The following is a 20,721-nucleotide window of genomic DNA, read 5'->3' on the forward strand; positions in this document are numbered from 1 at the left end:
AACAGCGAGTCACTTTGGGTAACCAGGAGAAACCTTTTAAAGTATCAATCAAGTTTGCTTTTTCTTTATGGAAATCAGCTTTATAAAAAGCATCTTACCCTGAGATGTAGCCTACATCTTTAAATCTCAGAAGACGAGTTCAGAATAGACATATCCACCTTTAGAATTATTACTGTTTTCTGTAATACAGAAGAGAAAATAATTCCGTAAACTTAGGGTGTTGTTGTTGTTGTTGTTCAGTTGCTAAAGTCATGTCTGATTCTTTGCGACCCAGTGGACTGCAGCATGCCAGGCTTCCATGTCCTTCACCATCTCCCAGAGTTTCCTCAAGCTGTGTCCACTGAGTTGGTGATGCTATCTAACCATCTCATCCTCTGCCGCCCTCTTCTCCTTTTGCCTTCAATCTTGGATATATATCTATAGAAGCTGTTTTAAAATTCTGTTTTGGTAGCTGGGGGGCCTGATAAAACCAAGTGTGAACTGTCTTTTTTTCCTAGACTATGTTATGTGATTGATTCTTGAAAGCATGTTTGATTCTTGAAAGAAGTGCACTTGCATTGTTCTCTCTGGATTTTTTTTTATGCGATACACTGCTTACCACATCCTTTCCTCCTCCCCATCCACCCACGTCCTGATGAAATTTATTAGGTGCTGTGGTGCTGGTTGCTATTGGTTTCCTAGGGTGTGCATGTTGCCCCTGTTCATCCCATCCTTGGGTTCCTAAAGCCAATGACGGCCTCACAGAAACCACTGACCCATTTCAACAGTGTCTCCTATCCCAAACTGTGGTTCACCCTGATCTCTTGGTGCCACCTGCTGGAACATGGGGGCAGCATAATGTATCTCCTGGGAGTATTCAGCCCCTGGGTAAAAGACAAGAAACAGAGTTATTGGGTCTATGGTCCGAATCTCTGATCTCCTGAGGGCAGTGGCTACACTTGCAATGGCATATCGCTTCTGGACTTTGCACAGAGTACTTACCATCTTGGGCACTGGAAACACATTGGTTTGGTTCTAAGCCTGGCACAGGTTTCTCATCTGTAAAACGAGGGTGATATAATTTGGGAGTTAGTGGTGTTTACACCAGACAGAGCAGATAAGTTGCTTAGCACTGTGCCTGGAACATGGTTGGCCCTCAGTCAGCATCAACATTGGCTGGGGTTGTTCTCATTGTTGGCCAAGGCACTGGGTCTGTTTACCATAAAGCAGTAAATGATGCCAGCTTTAAGAGGTGATCATAAAAGTGATTGGAATGCAGTGTGGATCATTCTGAAGTGATATTAAAATAAAAATCTCCAAGATATGTTGTTAACTGAAAAAATCAGGTGTAGAATAGCATATCTATGACATGCTACCATTGCTACCATTTATTTAGATGCTAAAACACACATAAAATACCTGTGGAAGGATTTTAAAGTGGAAAGTGGGATTGAGTGTTGGGGCCAGAGGGAGACGCTATACTCAGTTTCTTCAGTATTTTACCCATGCGTCTGTATGACCTTAAAACAATGTAAAAGACAAAAACCCCAAACCAACCAAATTCTCAAACAAAATTCTCTTACCTGCTTGATTTTCACAGAGATTTGCATATATTCCAGCTTCCATGGGTGTATTTCCGTAGACTCTGGGTGCACTAGCTTTCATAGCTTTTCCTACATAAATTGGTGCAAAATCATTAAAATAAACCAATTCAGCCTCATCTTTCTTTTCCTGCTCCTCCATGGAGCAGAATTCCCCAAAGTTCTGGAAGAATGACCTTCTTGGATGGCCTAAAGTGTTGTCTATTAAAGGGAAATCGTGGGCTCAGCTAAGAGACCATAGCATCTGCTGCTTCAAGCCAGGAGTCCTGATTTATTTTCTCAGATCTGCAAATAACACCCTTTGCCTATCAGATTGTGCTTGAGATGGCCAGAGATATCTTTTCTTTCCTTCACTGAAAAGAATAGCCTGTAAAAAGCTTCTTAATATCTGCAAGAGATACTAAATTACCCATCTGAGTTCCATTTAGCCCTGGTGAGTACTCAAGAATATTAATTCCACTTTTGTAGGATCCTCGGATTTTTAAAAATGCATGAGATGCAATAAATTTAAGAGGATTGAAGTCATATCAGCCATCTTTTCTGACCACAACATATGAGACTAGAAATCAACTACAAGAAAAAAAACTACCAAAAAAAAAAGAAACCCACAAACACATGGAGGATACACAATATACTACTAAACAAATAATGAGTCACTGAAGAAATTAAAGAGGAAATAAAAAATCATACCCAAAGATGAATGAAAATGGAAGCACAACCATCCAAAATCTAAGGGACCAAGCAAAAGCAGCTCTAAGAGGGAAGTTTATTGCAATACAAGTCTATCTCAGGAAACAGGAAAAATCATAAACAACCCAACTTTCCACCCAAAGGAAAGAAGAAAAGTTAGAAGGAAAGAAATAATAAAGATTAGAGCAGGAATAAGTGAAATAACAACTACAAGAAAACAGTAGAAAAGATTGAAGAGATGGTTCTAGGAAAAGCCAAACAAAATTGATAAACCTTAGCTAGACTCATCAAGAAAAAAGAGGGCTCAAATAAATTAAAAAATGAAAGAAGTGGGGGATGGGCGGGAGGCTCCAGAAGGAGGGATGTACATATAGTTATGACTGATTGGCCTTGTTGTATGACAGAAACCAACACAACATGGTAAAGCAATTATCCTTCAGTTAAAAAAAAAGAATGCTTTTATAGGACTTCACTGAGAATTCTCCATGGAAGTAAATTCCATATTATATTGTCCAAGAAATTTTTTAAAAAATGAAAGAAGTTACAGCTGATAACCATAGAAATACAAAGAGTCGTAAGAGATTAAGATAGACAGTTGTACATCAATAAAACACCAACAAAACAGGATAGTATATTCAAAAGCAGAGACATTACTTTGCCGACTAAGGTCCGTCTAGTCAAGGCTATGGTTTTTCCTGTGGTCATGTATGGATGTGAGAGTTGGACTGTGAAGAAGGCTGAGTGCTGAAGAATTGATGCTTTTGAACTGTGGTGTTGGAGAAGACTCTTGAGAGTCCCCTGGACTGCAAAGAGTTCCAACCAGTCCATCCTAAAGGAGATCAGTCCTGGGTGTTCTTTGGAAGGACTGATGCTAAAGCTGAAACTCCAATACTCTGGCCACCTCATGTGAAGAGTTGATTCATTGGAAAAGACTCTGATGCTAGGAGGGATTGGGGGCAGGAGGAGAAGGGGACGACCGAGGATGAGATGGCTGGATGGCATCACCGACTCGATGGACATGAGTCTGAGTGAACTCCAGGAGATGGTGATGGACAGGGAGGCCTGGCATGCTGCGTGCGATTCATGGGGTCGAAAAGAGTCGGACACGACTGAGCGACTGAACTGAACTGAAAGTCACAGTATATGGAATTATTAATAATATACAGAGATCAGTTGCATTTCTATACACCAACAATTTCTCTGAAAGAGAAATTAAGAAAACAATCCTATCTGAACCAAAAAGAATAAAATGCCTAGGAATAATATAACCAAGAAGGTAAAAGACCTGTGCTTGGGAAACCATAGACACTGATGAAGGAAATTGAAGTCAGCACAAACAAATGGAAAGATATACCATTCTTACGGATTGGAAGAATTAATATTGCAGATGGCTGTACTCCCCAAGGCAATCTACAGGTTTAATGAAATCCCTGTCAAATTAACAATGGGATTTTTCACAGACTTAGGCAAATAATTCTAAAATTTGTTTGGAAACACAAAACAACCTATCCTGAGAAAAAAACAAAGCTGGGGGTATCATATTCTCTAATTTCAAACTGTACTATGAAGTTACAGTAATCAAAACAGTATGGGACTGGCACAGAAACAGACACAAAGATCAATGAAGCAGACTAGAGAACCCAGAAATGAACCTCTATGGTCAATTAATTTACAAGGGAGGTAAGAATATAGTCAGGAAAAGATAGTCTTTTCAATAGATAAGGTAAGGTAAGGTAAAGTCGCTCAGTCGTGTCTGACTCTTTGTGACCCCATGGGCTGTAGCCTACCAGGCTCCTCTGTCCATGGAATTTTCCAAGCAACAATACTGGAGTGGATTGCCATTTCCTTCTCCAGGGGATCTTCCCGACCCAGGGATCGAACCCGGGTCTCCCACATTGTAGACAGACGCTTAACCGTCTGAGCCACCAGGGAAGTCCTTTTCAATAAATGGTATGGGGAAAACTGGACAGCTATATGTGAAAGAATCAAACTGGACTACTTTCTCACACCATCTACAAAAATAAAGTGGATGAAGAACCTAAATGTGAGATCAGAAACCTTAAAGCACATAAAAGGAAACACAGGTAGTATGTTCTTTGACACTGGTCTTAGCAATATTTTTTTTGGCTCTGTCGCCACAGGCAAGAGAAGTAAAAGCAAAAATAAACAAATGGGACTACATTAAGCTTGCACAGTGAAGGAAATTATCAACAAAGCAAAAAGGCAGCCTACTGAATGAAAGAAGATATTGCAAATGATATGTCTGATAAGGAGTTAATATCCAAAATGTACAAAGAACTCATACAGCTCAACGTCAAAAAACCAAACAACCCAATTTAAAAACAGGCAGAGGAATTGTATAGACATTTTCTAAAGAGGACATACAGATCGCCAGCAGGCACATGGAAAGATGCTCAAAATCACTCATCATCAGGGAAATGCAAATTGAAACTACAAAGAGACACCAACTCACACATCTCAGAATAGCTGCCATCAAAAAGGTAACAAGTAACAAGTGTTGACAAGGATGCAGCTTAAAGGAAACCGTCATGCACTGTTGGTGGGAATGTAAATTTACACAGCCACTATGGAAAACTGTATGGAGGAGTCTCAAAAAAAAAAAAGATCCAGCAATTCCACTTCTGAAGAAAGAGTTCATTGATGGATGAATCATGGATAAACAAAGTATGTGTTATGTATGTATACATGCCTGTGTATAATGTATACACACACATATATAACTGATAATTCAGCTTTTGAAATGAAGGGGAAAAAAAATCTTTTGCACCGCAAGGCTTGTGGGATCTTAGTTCCCCAACCGCAGATTGAAGCCATGTCCCCTGCAGTGGATGGAAGTGCAGAGTCCTAACCATTGGACCACTAGGGAAGTCCCCCCAAAATGAAGGAAATTCTGACATGTATACAACGTGGATGAACCTTGAGGTCAGTGTGCTAAATGAAAGAAGCCACCTACAAAAGGACAAATACGGTGTGATTCCATTTACATGAGATTTCTAAAATAGTCAGATTAGACTATTAGTCAGAATAGACAGGAATCGGAATGGTGTTTGCCAGGGGCTGGGAGGAGAGAGAAGTTAATAGGGACGTACACTGTTTGACAGGTACAGAGTGTTATATTTGCAAAGTGAAAAAGTGGATGGCTGGTGATGGTAGCCCAGGAATGTGAATGTACTTAATGCCACCAAACTGTATACTTAACAATGGCCAAAATGGTAAATTCTATTGTTATGCATATTTTACCACAATTTTGAAAAAGAATTTTTTAAAAATTAAAAAAAAAAGGTAAAAAGGTATTACAAATTTTAAGACAATGACAGCAGAGCATTAAAATGTCTTCTTAGCATGGGGCCCCATGTGACTGCACAGGTAACACGCCCACAAGCAATCTAAATAGGGAAGGCTTCACCAGAGAAGAGAACTGTGCTAAATGTGAACAGTTCAGGAGGTCCTTCATTATCTTCTCGTTTTGCATCTTTTCCTTCTCTTTTCATTTTCTCCGCTTAGTCGTGTCTGACTCTTTGCAACCCCAAGGACTATAGCCTGCCAGGCTCCTCTGTCCATGGATTCTCCAGGCTAGCATACTGGAGTGAGTAGCCATTCCCCTCTTCAGGGGATCTTCCCCACCCAGGGATTGAACCCAGGTGTTCTGCATTGCAGGCAGATTCTTAACTGTCTGAGCCGCCAGGGAAAACAACGGCAAAGCTCCTAAGGAACTTACTTGCTTTGTACTTTGGTAGCATCCAAAATGCCAGAATTAGGATGACTACTATTAGCACCAGTAATAACCCTGGAAGCAGGAGCTGCAGGCAGAATGGACCGCAATCTCCTCCTGGAAGAAGAAGAAGACAGCATTCACTGGTCACTGCACAACCTGCTTTTCCAATGATACTGAATTGTGGAATGTTCTGGAAAGGTTGATCATGACTGTCTCTCAAGTTAGGTAAGATACCATGAAACCTGGGCCCCTGCCCTGTGTGGACACCTGCAGCACCGTTCTAAAAGTCATACCAAGTCCATCTTCCACCAAGGGTTATTTACAAAGAAAAAAGCAGCACAGCATTTAACAAACAGATTGCTGTCTACATCATTAGGGTCATAAATCTGAGAACAGCCTGGCCATTTGCCAGGCAAAGTCTTTAGTCATGCTGGCATGATCTATGTTACCCAACAGCTGTCATTTATTATTGACTATACGCAGACATTGTGTTAAGCACTTTACGTGCATTGCCTTAGGTATCTCATTGATATTATTCCCATTTTACAATTAAGTAGAATAAGACTCAGTTAAGTAAAGTTCCCATTTTACAATTAAATAAGAGTATGTTACTTTTCTAAGGTCACACAGCTAGTGAATGGAAGGTGGTGATTTGTAGGCAAAAGGCTGACTCTGGGGCCTGACTCCAACAGGCTGCCTGACTTGTTAGAACTTACTGAACACCCAGATGTGGGCTCTGAGCTTCTGAGGATGAGGTGTTTAACGCCCTTGTATGCCTATTACCTTTGCTAACCTAATTTTTTTTTCTCCTCCCGCCTTGACCAGTGTCCCTTCATCAGGCCAGATTTTTATTTTTTAAATTTTGTGGCCGTGCACCATAAGGGGTCCCAGCTCCCTGACCAGGGATCAAACCCGCTCCGCCTGCATTGGAAATGCGGTCTTAACCACTAGATGGCCAGGGAAGTCCCTAAGGGCAGGTTTAAATCCAGAATTCTCAGACTTGAAGTTCTGCGCTGGAACATGACGGTGTAAAGAGAGCCGGCTCGAGCTCCGGCCTGGCCCCTTCCCATCCAAGGCTCTGATCTGCGCCCTAAGGAACCCGACAGACACATAGACAGCCCCTGCCTGCGTGGCCAAATGCCGTCCCTCAGCCCCCACAAACAGCTCCCTTGGCTTGAGTCCAGGAGCGCTCACATCCTCACGATGGTCTATCCTTGGGAGGACGAGCTGAGAAAGAGACTTGCACAGGCCCTGGGAGGTGGGTTCTGATCTGATGGGGTAGGGAATTCAGGTCTAGGAACCTAGAGTGAGGTATAGAAAAGTAGAGATACAAGGTCCAGGCAGGCAGCCCAATGGCTTATGGGAAGCTTATTGGAAAGTGTGTGGCTGAGAAGAATCCAGGTAGCGCCTTCCGAAACACAAGACTGGGACAGGAGCCGCTCTTGCCCCCGGGAGAGAAATCTAGATTCACCAAGCATTAGCAGTAAGGCATTCAACAGCCAAGCAGGAAGCTACCGGTGTTAGAAGTGAGTTTTTATTTAAACGATTTTAAAAAGCACAAGGAAATCAAGAGACCCCAGCAGCTTCAAGAGATGCAGGACTTCCCTGGTGGTGCAGCGGATAAGAATCCGCCTGCTAACGCATGGAACACATGTTCGATCCCTGGTCCAGGAAGATTCCACATGCCGTGGGGCAACTAAGCCCAGTCACCACAAGTACTGAGCCTTTGTGCTGCAGCCACCGAAGCCCGCGTGCATGGAGCCTGTGCTCCACAAACAAGAGAAGTCACTGCAGTGAGAAGCTCGTGCACTGCAACGAAGTGTAGCCCCCACTGGCTGCATCTAGAAAAAGCCCATGCGCGGCAGTGGAGACCCAGCGCGGTCAACACAAATACATATATAAAAACAATGCTTAAAAAAAGAAAGTGAAAGCAAAGGGAGTTACAAATTCTAATGTGATTGCTTAGAACCTGAGCAGGAAACAGAGTCAGTTCAGGAAGTCTTACTACAAGGTCCCTTCCTGTCCCACGCTCTAGGCTTTTCTATGGTTCCTTTATGGCAGAAAGCAGCTCCATCAGAGCATATGGACCCTACAGAAGGAAAAGCACTTAGAAGCAAGTGGGCAAAGTGGGAAATGGTGGGCAGAGGAGAGGCTGCAGTTTCTGGAAGTAAATCTAGACCCTGTTGAACGAGTTCAGGTAGCCCTTACCTGTTGAGGGTATGGTGACAGGTTGACTGTATTTTGCATGGTCAGGCAATTTGTTTTTAGCTTTACACCTGTACTCTTTCACTTCTGCAGTGTTACTCTCGGTTATGTTAAATTCAGCAGGCTTCCTTACATCCCTGGAAATAACCGGTGATATGGTGATGTTTTTTTCAAAAAAAATATAATCGATGGGCAGAGAGCCGTTGAATGAGATGCAGCGTAGTGTTATATATCGGTCTGTTTTTGCTTGAATGACACTGATGTTCAGCACTGGTGCAGTCACTGGGTCTAGAAAAATGAAAGTGCACATTAAATGGCTAAGCAGAATGGGTTCCCTCACTCAGTCCACAAACATGGATACTCTATTCCTGTCTGTTCGCCCAAAGATGAATGACACCCCTCTTGTGAAGCCAAGCTGCTCACAAGAAGCTCCATGGGGAAGAGTCAACAGCTATGTGGTTAACCCCATGTATCCTGGCATGAACCAGGCTCTGAGAAAGCCAGAGAGTGGAGAGTGTCTCTCTGCTTTGAGGAGCTAGAGTGCAAACTTGCCTTTTATCAGAATTCACCATTTGTTTGTGGTTGATGGTATAATTTTGTCAAAGATCCAGCTGTAAGATAACAGTGTTTGTTTTTTTTTAATCAAGAAAGTTAAAAATATCATCTTTTCTCACAGTACTGTCATTTATAGAATTCAGCTGTACAATTATCTTCCAGTTCCTCCCTGAAACAGGAAGTAAGCCTGATAAATAGAGTTAAGGGAAATTCTTGACCAGAAATGAGTGATTCTGGTAAGCTCTGTCAGATCATACCATACTTCATGCGAGAATCCAGTTCTGTAATTTGTTATATAGTTCTTTAATGAAACAGGATTATAGGGAAAGAAAGAGTTGAGTATCCTTCATGTGTTGGGATCACTACCCACATTATCTTGGTTCACTTCACACAAGGTGAACAGCATTATGCCCATTCCACAGATGAGTCCATTGAAATTCAGAGACCACATACCTAATAAATGGCAGAGCCAGGGCCAGCTCCCAAGCAGATACTTTTGTTTTTAACAGTAGTGTGCCAATTTAACAACTGGATGCAGAAACAATGAAACATATTTCATTGTTTAAGTCAAAGGAAAGAAACTAACAAATTAGAGTCTGCTTGCTCCATCCCTCCCTCCCCTGAGCAGGAATCCCCGTGGCAGCATCCTTGACAGAGTGGTACCCAGGGATGGGAGCCTCAAAGAGCAACTTTGTTTGGGAATAGCATCAATAGACTGTTCTTCCTACGAAAAACTGAAATCTGCTTGCTGCAATTTTCAGGAATTGACGTACTCATGATGAAGTAGAGAGCATGGACTTCTCTCTGAGATAAGATGATTCAAACTAGAATAAGGGTTGATATCTAAATTTAGTGGAAAGATGTAAACTTCCCTCCAGAGAAGGCAATGGCAACCCACTCCAGTACTCTTGCCTGGAAAATCCCAGGGACGGGGGAGCCTGGTAGGCTGCAGTCCATGGGGTCGCTAAGAGTAGGATACGACTGAGTGACTTCACTTTGACTTTTCACTTTCATGCATTGGAGAAGGAAATGGCAACCCACTCGAGTGTTCTTGCCTGGAGAATCCCAGGGACGGGGGAGCCTGGTGGGCTGCGGTCTATGGGGTCGCATAGAGTTGGACACAACTGAAGCGACTTAGCAGTAAACTTCCCTCAGAGTTTGTAACAGGACTGTTAAAGGGCATCACAGCATCACTGTGACCATGGGAAGGGAGTTGTAACTCTTCCATAAATCAGTTGTTTTTTAAATTAAAGGAGTCCTTTAAGGCTCATTCAGATGTCACCTTCCCCATAAACCTTTTCCTAAATCCTCCGGGCGACAGTTCTCCCTTTTCCGTCTCCTCCAACACTTGATCCCGTCCTCATACTACTTTTTCTGACTCTTATTTCAGGATCCACTTGAATGTCTCCTGGCCACCTCAAACATAACCTTTTGAAACTGAACTCTATTTAATCTGCTAGTTAATGCATCAATCGGTAGGTAGATAAACATTATTTAGATTATATTCTTTTAAAAAAATGCTTTTATGCATTCAGTCAGGCATTTAGTTCTTTTGTGCTAAGAACAGTTAACATGAGATCTACCTTCTCTTTTTTTTAAATTATTTTTTATTGGATTACAGTTGATTTACACCGTTGCATTAGTTTCTGCTGTACAGCAAACTGAATCAGTTTTACATATACATCTATCCACTCTCTCAGTTGCCATATAGGTTATTACAGAGTATTGAGTAGGGTTCCCTGTGCTATACAGTAGATTCTTTTTTTTTTAATTGGAGTATAGTTGCTTTACCGCGTGTTATTTTCTGCTGTACAACGAAGTGACTCAGCTATATGTATACATACAGCCCCTCTGTTTTGGACCTCCCTTCTAGCACACCCCCATCCCACCCCTTTAGGGTGAGCACTGAGCTGGGCTCCCTGCACTATAAAACAGGTTCCCATTAGCTATCTGTTTCACACGTGGCAGTGCACATACCATCAATCCCAATATCCCAGTTCATCCCACCCCTGCCATATTCACACATCTGTTCCCTGTGTCTCTGCCTCTATTCCTGCCCTGCAAATAGGTTCATTTGTACCATTTTTCTAGATTCCACATATATGCAGTAATACATGATTTTTTTCCCCCTCTTTCTGACTTTATTTTGTGTGACAGACTCTAGGTCCATCCATGTCTCACACTGGTCAGAATGGCCATCATCAAAAACTCTACAAACTATGGGGACTTCCCTGCTGATCCAGTGGTTAAGAATCCACCTTGCAATGCAGGGGACGTGGATTCAATCCCTGGTTGAAGAATTAAGATTCCATGTGCTGCTGCTAAGTCACTTCAGTCGTGTCTGACTCTGTGTGGCCCCATAGACGGCAGCCCACCAGGCTCCCCCATCCCTGGGATTCTTCAGGCAAGAACACTGGAGTGGGTTGCCATTTCCTTCTCCAATGCATGAAAGTGAAAATTGAAAGTGAAGTCGCTCAGTCGTGTCTGACTCTTCGCGACCCCATGGACTGCAGCTTACCAGGCTCCTCCGTCCATGGAATTTTCCCAGGCAAGAGTACTGGAGTGGGCTGCCATCGCCTTCTCCCAAGATTCCATGTGCTACCGGGCCACTAAGCCCAGGAGCCCAACTACTGAACCCCAGGCTCTAGAATCTGTGTGCCACAATGAAGGATCCCGCACGAGGCAACAAGGATCCCATGTGCTGCAACTAAGGCCCAATGCAGCCAAATAAATAAATAAGTATTTTTTTAAAAGAAGTCTACAAATGATAAATGCTGGAGAGGGTGTGGAGAAAAGGGAACCCTCTTGCACTGTTGGTGGGAATGTAAATTAATACAGCCACTACGGAGAACAGTATGGAGTTTGCTCAAAAAACTAGGAATAGAATTACCATATGACCCAGCAATCCCACTACTGGACATATCTGGAGAAAACCATAATTCAAAAAGACACGTGTACCCCAATGTTCATTGTAGCACTATTTACAATAGCCAGGATGTGGAAGCAACTGATAGGTCTAATGACAGATGAATGGATAAAGAAGATGGGGTACATATATACAATGGGATATTGCTCAGTCATAAAAATGAATGAAACTGGGTCATTTGTAGAGATCTACCTTCTTAACAAATTTTTAAGTGCATAGTACAGCATTGTTAACTATAACCAAAATGTTATACCCATTGAACAACTTCTATTTTTGCCCCTTTCAGTAAATGACACCACTCCTTGTCCATCAGCTGATCACAGTAGACGCCTGAGAGTCATTCTCGACTCCTTCCTCACCTTTACTACCTATGATTCCAAACCTAATCACTCAGCAAGTCCTGTTGTTTCTCCCTCCAAAGTCTGTTCTGACCCCGTCCACTCCTCTCCATCTCCCCACTGTTTATCTCCTGGATGACTGCAAAAGCCTCCCAGCCAGTCCCCAACCTCTACCCTTGCCCTGCCCCACCCAGGAAGAATCAACCTCAAAGATGATAAATGGGGTCATAGGCCTGACTTGGCTCTCCCCTCCCCTTTCCAGTCTCACCTGAGCTCACCGTCCCCTCATCTGACCTCCAGCCATACCAGTGGCATATTACACCCTACCCAACAGCCAAGTTCTTCCTCAAGGTGGAGCCCCCAGCACAGGGGATTGTCCCTTGACTAGAGCCTTCTTCCTCTTCCTGTAGCAAATCATTGCTCATCCTTCAAGGACCCCCTGAAATGCCATCCCCTTAGAAAGTCCTTCCATAACTATCTTATCTGGGCTTCCCAGGTGGTGCCAGGGGTAAAGAACCTATCTGCCGGGACTTCCCTAGTGGTCCAGTGGCTAAGACTCTACCGGTACAATCCCTGGTCAGGGAACTAGATCTCCACATGCCACAACTAAGACTCCTGGACAGCCAAAAAATAGAACCTGTCTGCCAATGCAGGAGATGTTAAGAGATGTAGGTTTGATCTCTGGGTTGGGAAGATTCCCCTGGAGGAGGACATGGCAACCTACTCCAGTATTCTTGCCTGGAGAATCCCCATGGACAGAGGAGCCTGGAGGGCTACAGTTGATAGTCGAGTTGGACATGGCTGAATGGACTTAGCATGCACACAACTACCCTATCTAAGGAAGTCACTCCCCATTCACCACCCACTCCCCAACTTTTCTCCATCACTGTGCCAGTTTCTTTTTCTTTATAACCGTCAACACAGTTTGTGATTATGAATTTATTTGACTGGGTACTTGGGTTTCATGTCTCTTCAATTAGACTATAAGCTCCACCAAGGCAGGAACTAATGTATATCCAGGGCTTGGCACATCAGGGATATCATTAAATATTCGATGAGTGGATCAGAGATGAATGAATCTGTGTTCATGGCTCATATCCCTTACTGAGTTGGGAACAAGATCATGATTTAGTTATCATCGAAACTCTGGAAGTATGCAAGACAGTTATTCACATGGGGTAGGCACTCAATAGATGTTCAGTTCAGTTCAGTTCAGTCACTCAGTCGTGTCCAACTCTCTGCAACCCCATGAATCGCAGCACGCCAGGCCTCCCCGTCCATCACCAACTCCCGAAGTTCACCCAAACTGATGTGCATTGAGTCGGTGATGCCATCCAGCCATTTCATCCTCTGTTGTCCCCTTCTCCTCCTGCCCCCAATCCCTCCCAGCATCAGGGTCTTTTCCAGAGAGTCAACTCTTCACATGAGGTGGCCAAAGTACTACAGTTTCAGCCTCAGCATCAGTCCTTCCAATGAACACCCAGGACTGGTCTCCTTTAGAATGGACTGGTTGGATCTCCTTGCAGTCCAAGGGACTCGCAAGAGTCTTCTCCAACACCACAGTTCAAAAGCGTCAATTCTTCAGCGCTCAGCTTTCTTCACAGTCCAACTCTCACATCCATATATGACCACTAGAAAAACCATAGCCTTGACTAGATGGACCTTTGTTGGTAAAGTAATATCTCTGCTTTTGAATATGCTATCTAGGTTGGTCATAACTTTCCTAGTCTGACCTAAATGAAGATGATACAGGTTTATAATCTATAAAAAAATTCTACCAGGCATTGTAATTACTGCTGGAAACTCGTGCATTTACTTTGAAGGCAGGATGTGGGAAGACTATACACCTCTCTGTGGGACAGATGCTCAGGAAATGAAGACTGGGTTTTTTGTTTTTTTTTTTTAAATCCATTGATTTAAGGCTTCAGCCTTGCACAGGAAGCTAGGGGTATACAAGGGTTTCCTGATGGCCCTTGCATTGCTTTTTCTGCAAATCTAGGCTGCCCAGTCCAGCAGGAATCTGACCACCAGAGAATATTACCAGCGAGGGCACTGCCCTCACACTATGTGCCACATCCTAGACCATGGTTGTCTTTTATGTTTATTTTACAGTTATGGCTTCAATTGAGTTTGTGTTCAAATCTCTCCTAAGATGGTTGGTTCTTTCTTTCTTTCTTTCTTTTTTTAAATTTAAATAAAAAAATTTTTGGCTGTGCCACACAGCATGTGGGCTCTTAGTTCCCTGACCAGAGAATGAACCTGTGCCCCCTGCACTGAAGGCCTGTAGTCTTAACTGCCAGGGAGTCCCTGAGATGGCTGTAATCCAGAGTCCATGGCATCCCTTATGCATAGTCTTATGCATCCCTTATAGTCTTATGCAGACGTTTGTGTCGGTAGTCTCATGAAAACATCTCAGGGAAGGTATCCATCACTATCATTACATTGTTAAAATGGTTATACCCTAAAAAGCCAAGAACCATTGCCCTAGAGTAGAGGCATCCAATAGAACTTTCTGTGATGATGGATATGTTCTGTGTCTGTGTTGTCTAATAGAACAGCCACCGCACACCCATGGCTTCTGGGCACTTGAAGTGTGACTAACGAGATGGAGGAACTGCATTTTTAAAATTTCACCTAATTTTAACTAACTTGAATTGAAACTTAAATAACAACATGCGGCTAGTGGCTACCGTGCTGGAGAGCACAGACCCAGAGAATCACCCAAATACTCGATCAGTAAGTCGGGGGTCCTCTGTTTGGAAGACTCCAGGTACACATATTACCTGGAAACCCTCTCTCCCTCTCCCAACGGTCCAATATCAAGGTCACTGTCATGGATGAGGCCATTAATGCTAGGCTGTGAGAGGCTTGGGGTGGGAAGATGGGAGAGAAAAATGTAAAAGTGATAAAATTTGGTTGGGGAGTTCCCTGGGGGCCTAACAGTTAGGATCCTGGGCTTTTACTGATGTGGCCTGGGTTCAAGCCCTGGTCAGGGAACTGAGAACCCACAAGCTGTGGGTAGTGCAGGGGAAGGGCAGGGAAAGAGGTGGCTGGGCAGGAAGTGTGCTGACCAATGCCCATCGTAAACAGAAGGAGCTGGGGAAAGTCTGGGGCTCTGAAGACCCTTGCCACATGGTCCAACACTGAGTCTACGACTTCTTACTTGAATCTTCAGAGAAAGTCTCTCTTTGTGTGCATGCCTATATGACAAGAATCCAGAGTAAAGCATCTAGAAAGGATTTCAACAACTTTCTCAATTGTTGATGTAAGACTTTTAGTCTTAGGCCATCAGCCTATTATCATCTGAAACGGCTAAACGTCTTTGGGAGAGAAAGTGAAATGGAATTATTAAGAAACAAGTGATCTTGCTTCTTTAACAAGATCTCAGTGACATATATGCTAGGATCTTGAGAGAGTGTTAACCAGCAGAACAGAGAGTCCACCCTAGAACAGGAAAAAATCCCCCCAAATCACAAGCCCCCGAGTAACAAGCGTTTTACTTACCAGCAAATGTGAAGTTGAATGGATGACTGTATTTTGAACAGTTAGCAACTTGGACTTTGCATTTGTAGGGACCCAGATCATGCGCTTCTGAGACTGTTAAGTTAAAAGTCATGGGTTCACCTTTTCCGTCCTGGGTTTGCAGGCATTTCTCACCCCGAAACAAAAAATAGGTGATCTCTAGTGATATGTTCTGCTGGAAACACGATAGAGATACATTCTGACCCCTCATGACTGTTTCTGTTTGTGAGCGCAAACGTGGAGAAGGGAATTCTGGAAAACAAAATAACACAAGACAAAGTCCTTTTTTACCATCCAGTGATATGAACCCCATGGATGTCAAGCCAGATTTTGTGGGTCGAGGTGGTGGAGACCCTCTTTTCCAGGCGAACTTCACAGAGGTGGGGGGCATTTCTTGCCTGCGCATCCAGGCTGGACAGTGTGTGAGGAAGTCTCAGCATCTCCAGAGGCCTCTCCCAGTAAGAGATGGGTGACCTCACCAAGCTCTTTTGTTCTGGCTTGGAACTTACTGGTCACTGGTACCAGACAAGACCACCCTATGACCATATTAGATGGAGACAAAAAGACCAGATGACTCCTGTCTAAACACAGATGAGGACGTGAATATCGTCCAAAACACAAAAATGGCCAAATATCCCTCTAAACTGGCTAGTACGGTTGACAGCTGCTTCTTTATCACTCACGGTTTTTGCCTTGCACTGCTTATCTTTCAGATAAGAAGTATTTGTTTTATTTTTAATTAATTAATTAATTTTACTTGGAGGATAATTACAATATTGTTATGGTTTTTGCCATGCCTCCACATGAATTGGCCAGAGCTTATACATGTGTACCCCTATCCTGAACCTCCCCCCCACCACCTCCTTCCCCTCCCTATCCTTCTAGGTTGTCCCAGGGCCAAGGCTTTGGGGGCTCTGCTTCATGCATCAGTCTCACACTGGTAATCAGATAAGAATTACTAAGATGCCCAGCCGTATTGTTGTTTCCATTTCCTAAAAGAATCCAATTCAGGGACTTCCCTGGTGGTCCAATGGCTAAGACTCCATGTTCCCAATGCAGGGGGCCTGGGTTTGATACCTGGTCAGGAAACTAGATAAATTAAAAAAAGAGAGAGAGAGAGAAAGAATCCAATTCAGAGTAAATCCTGCTGCCTCAAATCTTCCTCCAAGTTACCTAACACAAATCTTATTCTAGGATACCCTCTTGCTCGTTCCCATGGGACACATTTTCCCTCAGAACCCAACTCTGTTCAACTGCCCAGTGATCTTTGGCTGGAGGACATTCATATGAATAGTTTTTATCTCTAAAAAGTAAGGACTCTGGTAAAAATAACAATACCATTATCCCGCCTGAAAATTAACAATATTTTAAAAATATTACCAGATATCTAGTTACTGTTCAAATTCCCCCAACTGTCTGGTTTTTCTTTTAGGACCCATGATGGTCTGTTGTAGTTAGTTGAAATGTTTCTAATGTCTTTTTTCATCGATAAATCTTTCTGTCTCTTTTATTCCCCTTGTACTTTATCTGTTGAAGATAGCAAATTGTTTGTTCTGAAGTGTTTTCCATGGCCTGGATTTCTTTAATTACATTCCCACAGTGCTCCTTTAGCATGTTCTTCTATCTCCTGTCCAGAGGCTTGATGAAGTTCAGATTAGCTTTTATTTAGCCAGAATGCAACTTAGGGGGTAGATGTACTTCCATTAGGAGGCACATAATGTCTGATTATCTCTCTTTTTTGCTTGTTAGCAGGCTTTGATGATGGTTACCCAGAAACATTATTTCACTGAGCTTCTTAGGTGGCACAGTGGCAAAGAATCCATCTGCTTAGGCAGGAGATGCAGATTCCATCTCCAGGTGAAGAAGATGCCCCTAGAGGAGGGTGTGGCAACTCACTCCAGTACTCTTGCCTGGGAAATTCCATGGACAGAGGAGCCTGGTGGGCTACAGTCCATGGGGTCGCAAGGAGTCAGACACACGCCTGAGAACACATGTGCACACTGATAATTTCATTAGAGGTTGCAAAATGAGGATATACCAATTCTTTTTCATTTATAAACCCATAATTATATGAAGAGAAATACCCTTGTCAACTCTTTGGTTACACTGTGGTTCGGTTTGTCTAGAAAAGGGAGGATAAATACTAGATTCTCTTCTGTTATTGACCAATTTAAAAAAAATAATGAGTTGGTTTCCTAGTATCTTATAACAGTGAGATGTTTCTCCTTTATTATCGTTATTTTTGTTTAAGAATCATTGTGAACTCATAGATGTAAACATATTTGACGTGTCTAAACCTATTACACTATTTACACTTATTTTATTCTTATAGCCTCTCTAAATGGCCTTCTGACTCTTTTTGCCACAATCCTAGTAATCTCTGATAGCTTGTGTGTTTGTATTTTATTATTTTAAAATGCCAAGGGAAGAAATAACCTTCATCAGAAAATCTAATGTTAAAATTTAAGATTATAAAAGCATTAAGAGAAATACACAGAAACAGTTTTATATCATCTGTTGGAAAAGGTCTTCCAAGTAAGACCCACAAAACAGGAACCATAAAGAAAAGACTGAAAGAAATAACTATTCTAAAACTTTAAACTCCTCCATGGCAAAATTAAGACAAGTGGAAGCCTAGAAGAAAGTACTTAAAGCATAAATAAGCAAAGGAATCCTTTAATATACATAAGATAAATGTGTTAGTCATTCAGCCATGTCTGACTCTTTGGGACTCCATGGACTGTAGCCTGCCCAGGCTCCTCTTGTCCATGGGATTCTCCAGGCAAGAATACTGGAGTGGGTTGCCATTTCTTTATCCAAGGGATCTTCCCAACCCAGGGATGGAACCAGGTCTCCTGCATTGCAGGCAGATTCTTTACCGTCTGAGCTACCAGGGAAGCCCTAATATACATAAACCAATAGCAAATTAATAAGGAAAAGACAGTCAAATAAATGGTCAAATAATATGAATAGGTAATTCCCAGAAGAAGAAATAGTGTTCCAGGGATGGCTCGGGTGGAGGAGGGGTTTAGACCCCTCAAAAATGCCAGCAATCTACACTTTGATCTAGACAATTAATATTTTCTCAGTCTTATGTAAGCTCAGATTCAAGATAAGACCTCACCTCTCTTTCCAGCCAGATTGCCATCCCTAAATGTCCTTTATATGGGCATGCTAGGGCTTTCATAGTCAACAAACATGAGAAAGAAGCACAGCTTTATGAGTGATGAGGCAACCACGAACTAAAACAACATTGAGATATTATTTTTGTACTCATCAGATTGACACAAATTTTAAAAATTGATTGTATCCACTGTCAGAGAGAGGGTGAGAAACTCACACTCAACCCATGTCCGTGGTCAGCGTTGGTGAACATGCACCAGTTCAGTGTGTTAGGAGGGCAACTTAGCATCAGCTGTAACAATTCAAATGGACATGGCCTTCGACCCAGCCATTTCACTTCTAGGATTTTATCCTGCCTGAACTCTCACACGCTCATGTGTCCACAGAGGATGTTTACTGCAGTATTGTTTCTATAAGGAATAAAATGGAACAACCACTACGGGAACGATGGTTCGATGAATTGTGACTAAGTCCTATTGTGAAATGCCATGCAACTGTTGTAAAGAAGGGGGCTAAATCTACAACTTCCTCTTAGAAAGATGTCTGGGACGTGTTAATTTTAAAAAGCACAGGCCACAGGAGAGTTTGTTTGCTTTGATATTGGAGCGAAAAGGACTGTTAATAGTGTTTGCTCCTGGACACAGAGATGGGAGGGGGACTGAGGGGATCTATTTATAGCAGAACGTTCACCTTTTAAACAGCATAATAACAACAATGACCTGGGCTAGCATTTACTGATGGCTCCCCCTGCACTCGGCTCTGTGCTGAGGGACAGGGCTTGTCTCAGTCTTCACATCAGCACTCCCAGGGAGGTGCCTTTATTTCCCCCGCTTCACAGAGGATAGAAATTAAGCTTAAAGTGGTTTTCGTCATGTGCCCAGACTACCAGCTGGAAAAGGGTAGAAACAAGGTTAGGACTACAACAGCCTGGCTCTATGATGATAAACTGCCTCCCAGGACATGTTTTTAGTGTCGCCTGAATTATTTTACAAAGATTGTGTGTTGATTTTCTAATTAAAAAACAACAGAGAAAGAAAGAACCGTTTCATTGTTTAAAAAAAAAAAAACAATCTCAACATTTTGTTTCTTAGTTTCGGGAAAGATACTCTGACTCCCTCCCTAATATCACTTCATTTTAAACAGTACAAAGTGGAAAAACTCTCCTCTTTGGCTGCTCCACAAAAAAGCACAGAAAACCCTGCTCACGACAGCGCATGACTGAAGCTGACGGTCTCACCGTTTTGGTGAAAGCGGCTTTAATACAACAGAGAAGTAAATGAAACTTACCATTTGGTTTTCTCAGTCTTTCACAACCAAGTGCAGCCTTTTGAACTGAAAGAGAGAAAAGGAACACGAGAAAACTCTTTTTCCACATGACGTTTTGGTTTGGAGATTCAAGCTTCGAAATGGTAAGTGAGCCTCAGATGTGACAGAAAGAAAAATGCCCCAAAGAACAGCTTGTTTAAATAGCCCCACATTCTCTTGAATGAATTCGGGGAGGAGGGCAAAGGACGTCTTGATGGCCTCCCTGCCTCCCACCAGCGAATCACAGAGAGAACTTCCTCTTTTTCGACAAATTTAAAGAAAGTGGAGTTGTGTGGACTAGCCTGATGTGAGATGACTGGTTGGTGTGACCCTGTGCTCCCCGGTGAGCACTAGTAGGCAGAGAGGGATAAGGCAGGTTACTTCTAATTCAGACTGGCAGGGAAGCGGACTGTGAGAAAAAGAAAAAATGTTGCTACTATGGGCTTCCCTGGTGGCTCAGCGGTAAAGAACCCACCTGCCAACACAGGAGACCTGGGTTCGATCTCTGGATGGGAAAGATCGCCTGGAGAAGGAAATGGCAACCCACTACAGTATTCTTGCCTGGAAAATCCAGGGACAGAGTAGCCTGGTGGGCTATATAGTCCATGGGGTCACAAAAGGATCGGCCATTACTTAGCAACTAAACAACAACAGTCTTTATGCAAACCCACGTGGTCATCTCTTTTTGGATTCAGCCTTGGTCAGAAGGAAGTTAGTGGAAAGTTTGTTTTAGTCTTGGGG

The 20,721-nt window shown here is 42.8% G+C and overlaps 1 protein-coding gene across 4 annotated transcripts in view; it reads right to left on the reverse strand.

Moving 5' to 3' along the window:
• MILR1 (mast cell immunoglobulin like receptor 1) overlaps window positions 1–20,373 on the reverse strand; it is a 34,644-nt gene extending 14,271 nt beyond the window's left edge. For 2 of the 4 annotated variants that reach the window (XM_040244969.1, XM_040244968.1), the window contains exons 1-8: window positions 19,963–20,372; window positions 15,535–15,804; window positions 8,215–8,499; window positions 6,010–6,120; window positions 1,563–1,652; window positions 982–1,038; window positions 795–863; window positions 99–179 (exon numbers count right to left, since the gene is read on the reverse strand). In XM_040244969.1, the coding sequence (XP_040100903.1) occupies window positions 127–179; window positions 795–863; window positions 982–1,038; window positions 1,563–1,652; window positions 6,010–6,120; window positions 8,215–8,499; window positions 15,535–15,804; window positions 19,963–20,050 (1,023 nt within the window). In that variant the 5' untranslated portion in view covers window positions 20,051–20,372 and the 3' untranslated portion in view covers window positions 99–126. Of the gene's footprint in view, window positions 1–98; window positions 180–794; window positions 864–981; window positions 1,039–1,562; window positions 1,653–6,009; window positions 6,121–8,214; window positions 8,500–15,534; window positions 15,805–19,962 lie in introns of all 4 variants that reach the window. The other 2 variants (XM_040244967.1, XM_040244971.1) reach the window with 2 other exon arrangements.
• Between the last annotated feature and the right edge of the window lie 348 nt (window positions 20,374–20,721).

This window comes from Oryx dammah, unplaced genomic scaffold (genome assembly GCF_014754425.2).
Source record: "Oryx dammah isolate SB20612 unplaced genomic scaffold, SCBI_Odam_1.1 HiC_scaffold_8, whole genome shotgun sequence".
In the NCBI taxonomy this organism is placed as follows: Eukaryota; Metazoa; Chordata; class Mammalia; order Artiodactyla; family Bovidae; genus Oryx; species Oryx dammah.